Here is a 17740-nt window from a genome sequence, read left to right as displayed (position 1 = left end):
AGCTGCTGCCCGCCCGCCCCCTGCGTCATGACGCCGGCGCCCAACGCGGAAGCCGCTCGCGGCGCGCCCGGTCCAGCCGCGGGCTGAGCTCGGAGCCGCGGCGGGCGCGGGAAGCGGGCCGGAGCGCGAGCTGAGCGCAGCCTCCCTCGGCAGCCGGGCAGAGCGGGCACCGCGGGCGGAGCGGGACGAGCGTGCCGGCGGCCGGAGCGGGGCACGGCGCGCCGGGGCCGCCGCCGGGGGGGATGCAGCTGCCTCCCCGGGCCGGCGTGTAGAGAGGGCGGGTCCCCGGCCTCGGGAGCGCGGCGGTGGAGGGGACAGAGGCGGCGGCCATGGCGACCCCCGGCAACCTGGGGTCCTCCGTCCTGGCGAGCAAGACCAAGACCAAGAAGAAGCATTTCGTAGCGCAGAAAGTGAAGCTCTTTCGGGCCAGCGATCCGCTGCTCAGCGTCCTGATGTGGGGGGTAAACCACTCGGTAAGGGCTCGGGCTGCGGCGCGCGGTCCCTTTCCTCGTCCTCGTCCTCCTTGTCGTCCTCCTCGTCGTCGTCCTCGTCCGCCGCCTCCTCCTCCCCCTCCGCCCCCTGCAGCTGCTGAGGGGCGGGGAGTCCGAGCGGGGCCCGGGCCCTACGGCTGTTTGCCCTCCGGGGCTGCCCGTTCGCCGCGGCGCCTCGGTGCCCCCAGCCCCGCGCCGCGCGCCCGCCCCTCGGGGCCGCCCAGGCGCCACTTGGACCCCCTAGGGACCTAGGGCCGGATGCAGGACGAGGGGGTCCCATTTGCAGTGGAGCCCTGGGGCGGGTACCAGTGTCGCCCCCGGTCCATGCGTCCGCTTGCTGGCCGATCTGTCCCCTGCAGCCCGGGAACTGGGAAGTTTGTGCGGGGCACGACTCCTCCTGGGCTGTCACCCCGGCGGGGGCTGGTGGGGCGAGAGTCCCGGCGCTTGCTTCCTCTGCGGGGGCGGCGGGGGAGGCCGGCCCCTCCGCCGTCCGGCAGGTGTACCTGCCCGAGGCTGGGAGCCTATGAAGCCTCCCCGCACCAGGCACAGGGGTGAGAATACTGGAGATCGCGGAGCTTTGGGCAGCGGCTTAGTGCTTAGGTCCTTTTTTCCCTTTAAAGGCGATATTCTTGGACGCCAGGAATCTTTTTGGCAAAGATAAAGCCAATGTAAATATGGCTCTGGTGTTTAGCATCTTCCTCTGCTCCTCTCCCGCATCGCCCTGCCGCTGTGCCCGCTGAAGAGCTGCCTGGCGGGGAGTCTTGTTCCCCAGACCTCCTCCCCCACCTTGGGGAGCCAGGCCGAAGTCGCCGACTGCGGAAGGGCGGCCTGGGGATGACAGCGGGAGGGGGTCTCGGTGGGCGCGGTGGACGGCTGTCTTGAGTTGACTGCACCCGTTTGGGGGGGTTTGTTTCAGAGGTTGGAGGAGACGGCTTGGAAAGGTTAGCGTAACCCGCTAGCCCGAGGTCCTGGAGATGCGCCGCTGCGGGCTATGCGGACTGCAGTCTGAGGGTCCGAAATAGTTTCCTGATGATTTTCCAGCGAGAAACTCTTGCAGTTTTAATCTTCTTGGGATCAGGAAATCTGATAGGAGCTGTTGGCTGAGCCATGAAAGTTTAAATGAGCCTGTGAATTTTGCCCATGACCTTACCCACTGCAGTCGGTTAGCTTCTGAGGAGAAGTGTACGCTTGCCTTCCGTACTTTTGATTTCGATGGATGTCTGTGGGCCCTTTTCAGCATAATAGAAATGACAGAAAACCATGTTGGATTTCGAAAGAACATTCTCGGTGTAGTGAAGTTGGTTGAAATGGCTCAAAAGCATCGTATTTGTATTTTTCTTTCCCAGGCTGAGCTGGGGAAAAGGTGAAACTGTATCAGGATTGATCGATTGTGCTTGCAAGCAGCGACTGTTTTTAAGAAGGTTGAGACTTGATTATTCCTATCAGCCTAATGCCTGATCGCCTGGAGTTCATTTTAACTTCCTGATAACTTCTTGAGCAATTAGGAATGCAAGCTTTTGCAACAGCGGATACGACTGCATCAAAACCCCCCTACGTTTTATTAAAGTAAATAAAGTGTTATTTTTCCTGTGTAATAAGTGTACAGTTTAGAGTTACGTTCTAAATTTAAGTTTTTTTATTATGTTGCTGTTAGTTGCTTTTTAAAAAAAAGTAATGTTGTTAGTTCTGTATGTATGGGTGCTTTTATCTCCTTTGAAGTTCTGGTGTTTTGGTCAGGAGAGTGTTTGTGTCTGAGCGTTTAATCTAGTAAAGTAGTGATGATAATAATGCCACCGAAAGGGTGTGCTGTCTGGGAATTAGTCCCAACTCCAGTTTACTTTAGAAAACCTTGTAATTGTGTGGTGTTTTACTGTACCCACTTCTGTTGCTACTTTATGCTTTTGAATTGCTACATTTGTTTTAGAGTTTCTTGCTAATTGGAAATATTTTGAAACTACTTAAAGCTTATTAAAATAATGTGATTTGTAGATAGTGCATTTTCTTTTGCTCTCGAGAGAAGTTAGCAAGTCTAAGTGTAGTCATCCAGAGAAGTCAAGTTTCCATAGTATGCAATATAACCATGTTATTCATTCAACAAATATACATCAGGCACATTGTGCTAGCCTCTGTGCAAAAGATTGCTAAAAATGCCCCTCACATTTTTGTCCAAATATTTTTATTTTTAGGGCTCGAGTTGACATAAGAAAGGTCTGTTTCACAGGCTTCTTTTTAAAAATGTTTATTTTCTTTCTTTCTTTTTTTTTTTTTAAAGAAAGGACGGGTATATAAAGATGAGATCTACACTCAGATGCCATGTGTTTCTGGTTGATTTCATTTTAGGTAACAAAGTCTTAGATAAATGTTTTCATATGACCTTGTATGCACCAAAGTCTACAGTATAATATGAGAATAAATTTGTCCGTTGTATTGTGTATGAATGGAGACATTTGAGAAAGCCTAGTAGAGCAGGAAGAGATCATTCAAATCAGTCCTTCCCTACATTTCTAATGTGATCGGGATTAATGGGAAAAGATGTCATGAACATAGCAATTTCTTGCTTTTAAAATTCATGTGCATTTGTCTTAAGGACATTTAGAAATAACCATATATTTGGAGCACTAAAGGGGAACCGTAGTCATCTACTACATGGAGGATCCTTTAAGCATTTTACAAGATTGGGAGTCATCTACACACCATAGTAAAATGCTCATTGGATCCATGTTCTAATTCTTTCTCTAATGCTGTTGACCTTGGGCCTATTAACTATTTTTGTATCGATATTTGTATCTGTGAGTTAAGGTGATTGGAATGGATGATTTCCAACTTTTTTTCTAACTTCAAGATTCGACTCCTTTTACAGTCGAGTAGGTTCCTACCATTAAATTAGGAGCCCCAGACTAGGGAGAATAATAGTATATAACAAAAGTTGCATCGCTATTATAACCTTGCAAATGCAGCCACACTCAAGGAATTTTCAAGGCCATGGTTGGGGCAAGGAAATCTGTGGTGATTGCAAGAGATGTGTGAACTAAGAGTTTGTGGGATTGATCGTAGTCGGACTGCGTTGCAGTCTATTAAGTCCAAGTCTATTTGATTGAAATATAGAAACTTGCAGTTAAGGTGGAAAATTTCAAGTCCATTGTGGTGGTAATTCTCAATGACAAGAATAAGCTTGACTTTGTGTGGTTAATTCGATATGTTACTGCTTTCGGACTTAGACTACCCATCAATGAATGGATCACTGCCAATTTTTATTTTAAGTATTTTAAGCGGAGAATATAATTGAATACATAAAGGAAAAGATGACTTGAGGCAGTTTTGTCTTGTTACATTTGGAATTAAACTAAAAACGATCAGGGAGTTAGCTTCTTACAATTATATTTTAATAGTGTGTGGAGCATGCATGTAGAATGTTAGGAGTCAAGCCTTGTTTTAAATAGATATTCTAAAAGATTTTTATGCGGAGTGAAATGAGGGCCTTTTAGAAATGAGTATTTAAAAGCCTATTTCAATATCTAAAGGAAGACCTTTGCATAGAAAAAATTTAAAGGGCATAAAACTTGTGTAAAACAAACGTAGTGTTTCGAAGTAACCGACATCAGTGTTCGTTTTTTTGGTTGCAAGCTGTGGAAATGTGGATGAGCAGAGGCAAAATCTGTAAATATTAGGAGGGTTTTGGAGGTCACAGTGGAAGGACAAATTGGTAAGCAGACCCGGAGAGCAGGGCTGGGGCTGGGCTTTGGCAATAATCGGAACCAGGTGCTTGGGTGTTGTTGGGTCCGTTTGGCTGTATTCTTGCTCATTGCTGTCCGGTTTCCTCCACAGGGCAGGGAACTAATGCTTCCTGAATTTCACATTTTGTAATTTCCACCCCGCAAAAGGGTCTTTCTGTCTCCGATTCAGTTATAAAAGTCCCATGGAAGGATTCTGACTGGTGTGGCTTCCATCAGTTGTGGCATTTCCCTAGACCAAGCCGTTGAGAAAAGGTGGCAGCTCTTGCCCATTGGAGTTGGGGAAGAACAGTTCCCAGAGAAGGGACAGGTGACATCAGGCAGGTATCCATCCTAGTGTTAGAGCTAGTACTTACCTAGTACTCGTATGAGATTGTCTTGGTGCCCATGCGCCATGTTTTGTGTGTTTTGGCAGATAACGTGGTTTTCTGAGCTGAGCATCGTAGCCTTTGTTATATTCTCAACAAGGTCCTGGAATTGAAATAATATTGAAGAAATAGTGATGTCCTTTAGGTTCATGGGTTTATATTTGGGCACTGAAAAAGGTAAAAGAAGGAAACTAGGGTTTAAAAGTGAAATAACTATGAAATAGTGTCTGAATGGAACGTAATGAAGCAATTAAATGAGAACAGTAATGAGCTAGACATTAGATGAACCCAGTGAATGGAACCCAAATAACCATTCATTCAAGAGCTAGTCTCACACAATTTTTCTTTCTTCCCTTTACTTTAGAGAAAAGAAGAATGCCAAGCACACAACACACACACAAAGTTTATTATTAGGGAAATATTTTCATACCCCCTAAAACTTGGGATTACATCCTGAGAACGGAATACATTTTGTTGTCCATTTATTGACTACCTTAGAATGAATTTGAACATTCAGAATGATGCCCTTGGCAAGACCATGATTTCTCTTTCTATGTTAGGATTGTCTGCTGTCTGCTATGTCTTTAGAAAGATTTTCAGCAAGAATTGTAAATAAACAAACAAAATCTACCTTATGTTGATTAGAAAATGCAGTCACCCAGAGTAATTAAATCTGCCAACATACCCTTGGAGATACAAATTTTGGAATTTAAGGGAATTGGTGCAATTTGGCCAAATGGTTTGTGTTCAGACAGTTTAGGTTCAAATCCTGCCTCTATCTTGATGGGCTGTTTGAGCAGATAGGTGATTTATTCTCTCGAGCCTCGATTTACTCATTCTTACAAATGGAGATGATGATGATTGCCTCACAGTATTATTTTGAGGGTAAGATAATGTATTTAAAGCCTAGCACTGTAATTGGCACATAATAAGGATTCAGTGCTTGATACCTAAAAATGAACAAATTCAGATGCTGTTAGGCTGGTAGCATATTAATAAGCGCTAGACAGGTGTTTCTTAAAATTTAATGTGTGTTTGAATCACCTGGGGACATTTTAAAATTTATTTATTTATTTTTGGCTGCGTTGGGTCTTCGTTGCTGTGCGTGGGCTTTCTGTAGCCGTGGTGAGCGGGGGCCACTCTTCATTGCAGTGCGCGGGCCTCTTACTGCGGTGGCCTCTCTTGTTGCGGAGCATGGGCTCTAGGCATGCGGGCCTCAGCAGTTGTGGCACGCAGGCTCCAGTAGTTGTGGCGCACGGGCTTAGTTTCTCCGCGGCATGTGGGATCTTCCCGGACCAGGGCTCGAACCCGTGTCCCCTGCATTGGCAGGCGGATTCCCAACCACTGCGCCACCAGGGAAGCCCCCTGGGGACATTTTAAAAATGCAGATTCTGACTCAGCAGGTGTGGGGCGAGTCCTGAGATTCTGCTTTTGTCACACTCTTCGGTGATGAGACGCCGCTGGTCCACAGCCTGTACTTTGAGTAGCCATACAGTAGAAGGAATATCGTTAAAAATAAGGAAACATGTTCAGGATTTGTCCTCTGACAGCATGTGATGAATCCTTGGAAGAATGGTGACCATGTGATTGAGCTTGAAAAGTTAAGAGAAGGAATTGTGTGTTGAGAAAGGATACACAGATTTTTGATTTGAGACGTGTTGAGTTGCAGGTGATGGTGGTGGACAGTCTAATGACTGTGCCCACCTGCGGGGTGTTGGAAGGTAGCATTGGAGCTCAGGAGAAGGTTAGGGCTGGGATGGAGAATTGATAGTTATCCATGCAGGATTGGTGGTTGAAGCCATGGGGGTAAATTCAATCTCTGAGGGAGAAATAGGAACACCTGGGACGCTTGGCTTTGAGGGAGGGATGGAGAAGGAAGAAATGTGAGACAAGAGAAGAGTCAGCCGGAAGGTTAGCGGAATTAGATGTGCCGGAGACCACAGTGTTCATGGATATACTTTTGAGACAGTGGTTGATTCGGATGTGTGTGTGCAGGTGTGAGAGCTTAAAGATTTATGGAGCCAATGAGTAGAAGTGGGGCAGCTTCTTCTAGAAGGTTAGAAGGGAGGTAAAAGATGCCGTTTTATTTAGGAATACCTAGGTATTTCCCTTGACTCCATATCTTAACATTCTCACCTCTACCAACCAAACCAGGTTTATTTCCTTTCTTGAACAGTTAAAAATACCTCCTAGCTTATTTCTCGGTATATACTTTTAACCACATTTCCGCTTTTTGTGCCAGGGACCCCACGGGAGTCCGGTGAAGGCTGTGGATCCCTTCTTAGAACAATGCTTTTGAACAAGTTAATGAAAACACATAGGATACATCCTACCCAGTTCACAGATCCCCTGAATTCTATCCACGGACCACTTGAGGGTTCATGGAACCCAGTTAAGAACCGTCGCAAGAATAAGTTGGGGATGGTGTGGGGTGGGAAGCCCAGCAGCTCGGAAGAATAGTAGGAACAGGCAGAGGTTGAATTAATTACCTGCCGAGATCACAGTGCTAGTAGGTGGTGGGATTCAATCCCGTACCCTTAACCGTGGAACTGTGCTACCTGGGACAGGCCCGGGAGTTATTCATTTCTTGGAGATCTTTTCTTTCCTTCCTTAGTCTTAAAGGCTTTGACAAAGTATTAGCTATTAGCATGGAGAAAAAGAGAAAACAGTTTTTCCTTTACAGAAAGAAGAGCACTGCTTATATTCAAAGCACGTAGGAAGAGGGCATATATAAAACTTCTTTACGAAAAGTCTTGTAGGGAGTTTTAAAACAGTAACCTACCTAAAGATAAACCTTGACATTCAAAGTAAGCATAGTTTTTCACCGGTCCGCAGTGGTTAGGAGTTCAGGCTCTGAAGCCACACTGTCTGCTTGGCTGTGTGACCTTAGTCACAATTCTTTTATGAAAGGAGATATTAATAGTGCTTATTATGGAGGTTTGTTATGTGGCTTAAATACGTTGGTACTTGTAAGATGTATAAAGAGTTGCTGGCACATGGCAAGTTCTTAATAAATGTTAGCTTTCATTTTATCATTTTAAAAGTATTTTAAATGGCAAAACATGGAAAATTACTAGAGCGCATGTTAAATCAATTGTTCTCTTATCCTGGTTCACAGACAGAACATCACCATTGCACTCGACATCCTTGTGCATCTTTGAGTTATAAGTTAATCATTTTAGAGTCATCTTTGTGCCCTTGCTTTGATGTCTTTTTCTGCTTTGTTATAATGTTCTTTTTTGTATCTTTAACGCCTTGATCAGTCAGTTCAAGGAGTCAAAAATGTAATTCAGATTCATTAGTTACAGGTTGTGTCAGCTATTAATCTGATATTTCACCTTTTTTTTTTTTAATGTAAGGGCACTGTGCAGGACGCTTGGGATGCAAAATGAATATATTGTGGACCGTACCTTCAAATTGCTCATAACTGCAGGGGAAACAGACATATGCATAAACATGTGTATAAACGACTATAGTATCAGGAATGCTGGGGTGGAGGGTGTTATATAGGGTGGTCGGAGTATAAACCTTATGAAGAAGACATTTGAGTAAAGAGATGAAGATGAAGGGGTTGGGCATGAGGATATCTGGGGGAAGGGCATTTTAGGCAGAAGGAATAGCTCATGCAAAGGCCCCGAGGCTGGTGCTGACTTGGCATGATTAGAAAACTGCAAGGAAGCCTGTGTGGCTGGAGCAGAGTGAGAAAGGGGGAAAGTGCGGGGGGTTTGGAGGTGGGGGCGACTGGGTCATGATTACTTCTGCCCAGGACTCTTGGAGAAGGTTCAAGAGGATCTGACACTGAGAGGCCCTTGAAGACGGAACAGAATCTCCCAGCCGGAGAAGGCAAGGAAGGGTGTGTGTGGCCAAGGGGAAATACTGGCAAAAGTAAGCCGGCCGAGTGAATGATGCTGAGGGCTCTGCTGTGGCCGTGGCCTCGGGCCTCGCCGCTCACTCCAGGTGTAATCCACAGACGCATGGCAACAGCCATCACCCAGGAGCCTGCTGGAAAGGCAGAACTGTGGGCCTCTCTGCAGACCTTCTGGGGCAGAATGTGCATTTTAATAAGACAGGTGATTTGTAAGCACCTTCCAGTTTGAGAAGCACTGTCTGGGGTAAATCTTTGGTTTCAAACCCTGGGGTTCCCTGGAGGTGCCTCTGAGGCTGGGGGGAGGGGGCTGGGTTGGTGGGGGAATTTATCCCTCACCTCAGCCTCATCCAGTGCAGCTTGATTTTGTTTTCATCGTTGTCAACTTTTTTTTTTTTTTTTTTTAAATTGCGGGCAAGGAATACATACTGTACAGGTACAAGGGAAAAAAGGTTCTGCCACCAAGAAGATCGAAAACCGCAGAGGTAAATGAGGGGGAGTGCTAGGAGATGGTTGAAAAGGTAGTTTGAGGGCAGATTTTCAAAGGCCGAGGAGGCTTTGTTTGCCAGAGAAAAACTTAACAGTTCTGACAAGGGCCACTTTAAAATTTACCATAAAAAGCAAGTGGTACTCAACCCTGGAACTGTACTATTCTCTCTCAGCGTGTTCTCTGCTCTTTGAATCTATTTCTTACTTTTCCACTCTCCTTAAACTTCCCTCTGGTGTTTTGTCCCTCTGTCTCCCCCACCCCCTAGCTGATTACCTTTAAGGCTTTAGAAGGCGTTGAACAAGTAGAAGGTATCGCCTTCCACTCTCCCTGCTACCCAATCCACCAGCTTTTGGACACCGAATCCATCAGCCTGCAGATGTGCTGGAGCACTGTACTGTCTAGTTTGCTGGCTGCTAGTCGCAGATGGCTATTTAAATCTCATTTAATTAAAATTAAATCTTAAGATTCAGATTTCCCTAAAGTGCTTGATAGCCACCTGTGGGTGGTGGCCACCGAATTGGAGAAAAAGACTTTTTCTTTCCATTGTTGCCTCACTTGGTATTGGACGGCGTTCCCCGCTCTGGGACCTCCCATCTCGGAAACAAAATAAACAGCCCTGACAGCAGAAACCCTCCTTTGGTGTCCCATCTCTCACGTTAGCGTCCACTCTGCTTCTCTGCTCCTTGTTAGAGCAGAAGTTGAAAACCCTCGCCTGAAGCCGCTGTGTCCTGTGGTCTGTAGTGGCTGTCCCGCCCCCCTGCGTCCCACCTGCCATTTCCACCCTCACCGCTCCCGGGAAGCTGCCCCTGTCAGCCTCACCTTCGTGTTTTCAGATCCAGAGGCCACCTTCTTGGTTTTATTCTTGTTTTCCATCACTCCTTAGGTGCCTTATCGAACTCTTCATCCTTCTTTCAGACTCTAAATGTTAGAGCGCCCCAGGACTCTGTCCAGGGTCTTCTTCTGGAAATACAGAGTGTATTTCATCTGCATGACCTTATTTGTTTAGTCCCGTGGCTTTTCACGCTCATAGTTAAGAAATGGACATCTTCCCTTCTGACCTCCCTGCCGGGCTCCATATTTCAATTTCTTATTTGATATTTCACTTGACTACCTAATGGGCACCTCAGATGTGTCCCCACCAGGACTCCTGGTTCCCTCTCCCTGCGCTGCCCCACCTCCCGTCATGCCCTGAACTAATTTCTCCCTCATCTCAGTCAATGGACCACCATCTACCCAGGTGCTCAAGCCCCAAACTCAAGAACCCTCCTTACCCGCATTTCTGAGTTCTGACTCTGCATACTTCTCTCCTTCCACATGAATTCTCTTCCTCTAGAACATGGCAGGGGCCCTCAGGTCCCTCGGTGGTCCCTTTACCCTGTCTCAGTCCCAGTTCTCAACAGCGGTGGCAGTGATCTTTCTGAAACGTAAATGATGTCCTGTCACTTCTTCAGAGAAAACCTTCCAGAGGCCTCCCTATATACGTATAACTGAATCACTTTGCTGTACACCTGAAACTTACAAACATTGTAAAAAAAAAAAAAATGTAAAAAAATAAAAACAAACTTGAGGGACTTCCCTGGTGGTCCAGTGGTTAAGACTTCACCTTCCAGTGCAGGAGGTGAGGGTTCGATCCCTGGTCAGGGAACTAAGATCCCGCATGCCTCGTGGCCAAAAAACCCAAAACATAAAACAGAAGCAATATTGTAACAAATTCAATAAAGACTTTAAAAATGGTCCACGTCAAAAAAAAAATTTTTTTTAAACCAAATAAACAAAAAATACAAACTTGAAGAGGAAAAAAAAAAGCCCGAGCTCTTTTCAGTGGCTTAGACTTCTTACTGGCCTGGCCTCGACTACGCCCTGTGCCTTCTCCCTTCCAGCCACGCTGGTCTTCTTCTGTTCCTTACACAAGCCAAGTTCAGAGCAGCCACAGAGCTTCTGCATTTACTTTTCTCTTTGTCTGGAATGTTCTTCCCTCGGGCCCCTTGTCATTTTACTTTGTCAGCTGAAGGCTTGCCCTCTCCGAGAGCCTCCCTGACCACATCTAAAGAAGCCCCTCCACTCTCACACAGCTCTTATTCTCTCTGTGACACTTGACACTGTCGGAAAAGGAGGTGTTTACATGTTTATTACTTCTCTCCCCCGGCTGGGCTGTGGTCCTGTTAACTTCAGCTCACCAGCAGCTGAGACCAGGTCGTATTTGCTGCCACCTCCCTACACCCGGAACGGTGCTTGCATGTAGTAGGCACCCAATAAATACTGTTGAATGACTGAGTGGAGCCGCTGAAGTGCTCCACGGGTGTGCTGTGAGCCCTTCCACGTTGTGTTTTCATCAGCACGTAAGCTCTGTCTTTGCTAGGATTGAGCAGAGTGTCGAGAGCGGTTTGCTGCGTGGGTTGAGCAACGCCCGGGAGAGTCGGGGAGGACTCGCTGCAAGCTGGTGATAAGAGCTGTGGGGTAACCACAAGCTGATGACAAACCAAGAGCCGATGGCCACAGCCGCCTGCGAGAACTTTGCCTCGTGAACATGGCAGAGAAGTTTCAGGGAGAGTCAACAGCTTCTCTCCTAGAACCTCACCAAGTCAGTCGTGTGGAGGCATTGAAAGCATTTCTGAACAATCCGAGGCCTTATTTTATAGAAGGGTGCACTGCAGTGTCATTTCTGCTTTATTCCACATAGTTGGGGCCTGTTAACAGCTTCAGGTATGCCTCTCAAAGTTCTAGCGTTCAGAAACGTGCCGTAAGTTAAATTTAAGATTCTTCAAGCATTGTGAGAATAGCGATGATACTAGTACCTTGAGTCTCCCGGGATATCTTTCTACCATGTTACGTTTCTGCTGGTTTCTCTTAGTCATGGTGCCTTGTTCCCATGTTTGCTTTGTAATTTTGGCCATGAGCTGCTCATTTGCCTTGAACCATTACTCGAGGAGGATTTTCAAGTCTTGGAGTGAAAGTGTGTCCCTCCAGAGAGGATTGTCTCCTGTGGCCAGGTGGCTAGGGGCACTACAGACCAAGGCCATTTTAGACTAAACTCACAGCTTGGGAGTTTTTGGACTTGCTGGTGATATACATTTGGGCTGCAGTCCCCTGGGGGTGGAATGGGTTTATTTTGGGATCACCTTTACGCTGAGGCTGTGACCCTTTTGGATCCTACCCTTATGGAGAAAGGGTTTCCTATTAGATCCCCACCTTGGGGATCTGACTTCTGTTCCTCTCAGCCCACGGGACCATCAAAGCCGTCAGAGTGAGTGGCTTCCGTGGGAGCTCACGGCTCTTGCACTCTGCTTTCACTCAGATTGTGGCAAGGTAACTCCTGCCTCTTCAGTGCTTTGATGCCTTTAAGGAGATGTTTGAAAAACTATTTTATTTAGGATGTTTAGCTGTTTTCAGTGGCAGAGTTGATCTGAATAACCTAGTTCCACCCTATTAGCGGAAATGGAAATCAGCATCAAAGTTTCTAAACAGAGGGAGTGACAGGCAACAAGGGAGAAGTCAGAGCCCCGGGGTGCTCGGGTGTTTCTGTGGCCACCCCAGGGATGGGTCAGTGACGGGACTCAGTGCCACCAGAGGGAGACTCTGCTAAAGCCATTGCTGTCCTCTGGGTAAGAGGCGACCCGAGTCTGAACTAGGGCAGTTCCGTGGTGGCAGAGAGAGGGTGTCCCCAGAGATGTTTGGGAAGTTGACTGAGCTGGATTTGGTAACTACCTGGGGGAAATGGATGGGAAGGAGTTCAGGGCGACCCCAGGTTTTCTAGTTTGGGTACCTAAATAGTTTTCTTCCGTTCATACTCTCCATTACATTAACGGTTATCTTTTGGGCTATTAGCCAAAAGGAGTTCTTATTATCTGCACTTAGGTTACTCATATGTGGAAATGATGTTATTTCCTATTTTGGTGTTTTCACAAATCTTCCAATTTATAGGTAAATCCAGCATTTGATATACTTCATTTTGTAAAAAGTGTCATTTTCATATCAAAAGTTCTACTACCAATAATCTGTAATTGGTTTAGGGTGTTTTTTTTTTTTTTTTTTGAGGTGTTTTCTTTAAGGCCTTAGAGGAAGCATTATGAAAAAGACAGTTTTTGCTTGTAAGGAGTTCCTAGTCCTAGTGGGAAGATAGGCATGTAATTATGTAAACAAGGTGCTAAATTGGTGAATTAACAGAACTGCCTTCAAGGTTTATTTGGTTGTAAATGACAGTCAGATCAGCTAAAAGAAAACACAGGGAAGGGTGATGGGGCAGCTCCTGGAACAGATGGGCGTTGAGAGTCCAACAGAGACCAGGATCCAAAGCTCCTCCTTCCTCGCTTTCTCGCTAATCTTTGCATCACTTTTCGTGAACCTTTTCTCTAATAATATTGCCTTTTCTCAGCTGCTTTGTACAAGTAGACCCCACACAGCAACTATGTTTATTTGCCCCCAGATCCAGGTCCATTCAGATGGCATTTAGTGACCCTACATCCTAATTTCAGATTTTGTAAGAGGGAGAGAAGGGGAGAGACAAAAAAGAGAGCGGCCATCAGATCAGACAGCTGCGGCCATTGGGTCTCCTGCCGTGCAGGCTTGGCTGCTGGGTGGCACCTGGGTGGAGGGACAGTGATAGTTCTCAAGCCTTGGAATCCTTCTGGACGAGGGACCCCTCTCCCCAGGTTGTGTGCACAGATCTCCAGACAACAGAGGCTTCATTAACTGCCCGGGGAGAGTTAGTGCTATTTGAGTTGTATCTTGATGAATGAGTTGGCATTCAAAGAGGCTGGAGAAGACGGTCATAGGCACAGTAAGTAGCATGTACAAAAGCATAAAGGAGGCTTCCCTGGTGGTACAGTGGTTGAGAATCCGCCTGCCAGTGCAGGGGACACGGGTTCAAGCCCTGGTCCGGGAAGATCCCACATGCCGCAGAGCGACTAAGCCCGTGAGCCACAACTACTGAGCCTGTGCTCTAGAGCCCGCGAGCCACAACTACTGAGCCCATGAGCCACAACTACTGAGCCTGCGCGACCCAGCTACTGAAGCGCGCGCACCTAGAGCCTGTGCTCCGCAACAAGAGAAGCCGCTGCAGTGAGGAGCCTGCGCACCGCAACAGAGAGTAGCCCCCGCTCGCTACAACTAGAGAAAGCCCGCGTGCAGCAACAAAGACTCAATGCAGCCAAAAATAAATAAATAAATTTATTAAAAAGAAAGAAAAAAAAGCATAAAGGGCCTGTGTCATTTTCAGGGACCTGCTGAACATTTCCTCAGGTGCCATTATGCTTCCCATCTTCTATTTTTACAGTTTTGTTTTTTTCCATTCTCTTGCATGTATTCCTTTTTTTGGGGGGGGCGGTGCCTGCCTCTTGGCATGCAGGATCTTGGTTCCCTGACTGGGGATAGAACCCGTGCCCCCTGCAGTGGAAGCATGGAGTCTTAACTACTGGGCAGCCAGGGAAGTCCCACGTATTCCTATTTAAATTGCTTCTCTTTACATTGATTCCTTTGGGCTTGGTCATTTAGGATTCAAATCCTATCTGCAAGTTGCTGGACCCCCTAACATTCAGAGCTTAGTGCTATTTGTAATTGTAATAAACATGCTCTGTTTTTGTTTCCACCTGCATGTTGAGGAAGGTATTCTGTATTAACCGACCCCAGAATGAGGGACCTGGATGGCACTTCTATCACATAACCTGCACAGAGGCACCTGGGTGGAAGGGGCAGTACTGCCAACCACCCGCGGCAGAGGGCCACAGCTCCCTTTTTGTAATTTGCCTGCACAGAGGAAGTTCATCTTCTGATGTGCACAGAGGTGCCCTGTGTGCTAGCAGCTGCCCTGCTTTTCTCAGGTCATGCATTCCAGATTTCTCATCTGGAATTCCTAAGTGTTGGTATCCTGGAGGAAGCTTTCACACGGTGGTCAGGCTGGATAGAAGAAAAGAAAGTGGGGTTTCCTTTACAGATTTGAGTCTACTTTAGAAAATGCGTAATCATGCAGGCATTTTTGCTATGTGCGTGTTTACATTACACAAATTAGTTTACACAAGTTTGGTCAATGGGGAGTGCTGGCATACGAGGCAGAAGTTGGTCCCTACACAGTTTTCCTTGGGCACAGTACTGTTTAATGCCTCCAGATAACAGCAGCTGGATGCAAAAATACCCGATGTGGCCAAAGGAGCAGACCAGGTAGGACAGCGGGACACCTGTCCCCCTTGTCCTTGCCCTTTGCTTGACTCAGGTGGCCAGGTCCAATGTCTTGGAAGAACTAATTTCATGGTTCTGTCCAGTCTATGTGCATTCGGTTCTAGTCTGTATAAACTCAATCGTTCCTTATATTATTTGTGTTGAATGATCTTCACAATTGTATTTTTAAAGGTAAAATTCCTTCTGTTTTTCTTAGGAATTAAACAGTTTTGAAGACGGACATGTATATTTTTAACATTTTTTTTTCATTTTTTCTTTTTTTTTTTTTTTTTGCGTTACACGGGCCTCTCACTGTTGTGGCCTCTCCCGTTGTGGAGCACAGGCTCCGGACGCGCAGGCTCAGCGGCCATGGCTCACGGGCCCAGCCACTTCGTGGCAGGTGGGATCCTCCCGGACCGGGGCACCAAACTGTGTCCCCTGCATCGGCAGGCAGACTCTCAACCACTGCGCCACCAGGGAAGCCCAACAGTTTTTCTTTTTAAGCCTTCCACAGGTTTTGAGTGTTCTCCCTAAAATCTATTTTAGTGTTAGGCAGAACCTAAAGTTTTTCAAGAACACACCTATCGCCTTATAAATAGAAACATTTGTATTTACAGTTTATTTTGCATACCCGTACACCCAGGTTGGAATCCCGCTACACACAAACACACACACAATCGCTGTCATTGTTTTTGTTTGTTTGTTTTGTTTTTTTAAATAAATTTATTTTTATTTTTGGCTGCGTTTGGTCTTTGTCGCTGCACGCAGGCTTTCTCTAGTTGCGCTGAGCAGGGGCTACTCTTCGTTGTGGTGCACGGGCTTCTCATAGCAGGCTTTCTCTTGTTGCAGAGGCTCTAGGTGCGCCGGCTTCAGTTGTGGCTCGCGGCTCAGTAGTTGTGGCGCACGGGCTTAGCTGCTCCGCAGCATGTGGGACCTTCCTGGACCAGGGCTCGAACCTGTGTCCCCTGCATTGGCAGGCAGATTCTTAACCACTGCGCCACCAGGGAAGCCCAGCTGTCATTGTTTTGTTTCCAGGGATAACCAGGTATGAATGGTGCTGGAAGCCTTGCTGACTGAGTCATCCATAGTCTTAAAACATTTGAAGACACTCATCTAAATAAGCAGAAACTTAATTTCTTTACTCTTGAATTTCCTGAGTCATCCTCCTCCAGTCCGACCACGTTGCCCTCTCCGTCTTTCACACACCCAAGGCCTGCGGTGTTCATGCATCTTTCACAAGTCTTCCCTGACTCCTGAAGTTTCCATGCTCCAAAATGACCGGTTTCACTGTGCTGCTAATCAGCTTTACCTTTTTGAAACTGTGCTCCAGCTTCTTCTGTGCCCAGAAGCCTGAGAAGAAACTTTCTCTTCCACTAACCCCTCCCTCACAGGACCAAGACCCCAGGCTTTTACTCCATTAGGAATTGGAATACGTTTCCCCATTGAAACCAACAGCCACCTTCCAAATGAACACTTGGAATACAACCCATTCATAAACTAGGCTCTGCCTGCACACAGGCGAAAAGTTCAAATGCTTTGGCATAGCAAGAACTGTTCAGAAACAACTGTGATAAACCCAGAAGACACTTCTTTTTTTTGGCACATTGAGCCAAAGTAGGAGGACAGGAGCACATTTAAGAGGCATTTTAAATGAAAAATATAGGTTAGGAGAAGCTAGTGTGTCCCTTTGACTTACTTTTCTTTTGCAGTTTCAGCATCAGATATTCACAGATTTAAAACATGTCAATGAAAATTTGGTCCAGTAAATAGGCCACAGTGAATATTTTTATTTTGTGTTATATGGAACTTCTTTTTTCTTATGTCTGTTTAGGTGAACTAGAGCTTTTCATGGTTTTCAGTGGCATTTAAGAGGAGAGACGTGTGTGTGTGTGTGGGGGGGGGGGTATATTTTCTATATGGAAAATCTTGAAAAATATTGACAAATATAGTGAAGAATTACCGTGATCATTTTATCCAGAAGCAATCAATGTCAATGTTTTGGTGGGTATCTTTCCAATATCTTTAAAAAAAATCTCTTTGAGATTATACTGTCTATATATTTCCTCATATCATTAAGTATTCTTCACAGTGACAATTTTTAATGACTGCCTAAAAGTCTAATGAAGTTTTAATAGCCTATATATTGGTTCCAGTTCTTTGCTACCATAAATAATGGTGCCATCAACATCTCTTTATATAAAACTTTTTCTTATATTGGATGATTTCCTTAGAACAGATTCCCCTTTGGGGGAGTTACTTGTTCAGAGGGTATGAATATGTTAAGGCTCTCAGTACACGCTGCCAGGTTGTTTCACGGAGGGGCTGCACCAGTTTGTAGTCCCAGCAATGTGGGTGAGAGCCCTTTACCACATCTCCTACCCTTTTTTTTTTTTTTTTTTTTTGTGGTACGCGGGCCTCTCACTGTTGTGGCCTCTCCCGTTGCGGAGCACAGGCTCCGGACGCACAGGCTCAGCGGCCATGGCTCATGGGCCCAGCCGCTCTGCGGCATGTGGGATCTTCCCGGACCGGGGCACGAACCCGCGTCCCCTGCATCGGCAGGCGGACTCTCAACCACTGCACCACCAGGGAAGCCCATATCTCCTACTCTTGATTGAGTATTTCTAAGTTGAACAGGAAAGATTGGA

The 17740-nt window shown here is 46.3% G+C and overlaps 1 protein-coding gene across 4 annotated transcripts in view; it reads left to right on the top strand.

Moving 5' to 3' along the window:
- The first annotated feature begins 329 nt into the window (after window positions 1–329).
- PIP4K2A (phosphatidylinositol-5-phosphate 4-kinase type 2 alpha) overlaps window positions 330–17740 on the top strand; it is a 175220-nt gene continuing 157809 nt past the window's right edge. For 3 of the 4 annotated variants that reach the window (XM_065871126.1, XM_065871127.1, XM_065871125.1), the window contains exon 1: window positions 381–473. In XM_065871126.1, coding sequence (XP_065727198.1) covers window positions 453–473 — 21 coding nt within the window. In that variant the 5' untranslated portion in view covers window positions 381–452. Of the gene's footprint in view, window positions 474–17740 lie in introns of all 4 variants that reach the window. The other variant, XM_065871123.1, reaches the window with a different exon arrangement.

Source organism: Phocoena phocoena, chromosome 2 (assembly GCF_963924675.1).
Source record: "Phocoena phocoena chromosome 2, mPhoPho1.1, whole genome shotgun sequence".
In the NCBI taxonomy this organism is placed as follows: domain Eukaryota; kingdom Metazoa; phylum Chordata; class Mammalia; order Artiodactyla; family Phocoenidae; genus Phocoena; species Phocoena phocoena.
Note: the sequence above shows the minus strand (reverse complement) of the source record. Positions and strands in the feature narration are given on the sequence as shown.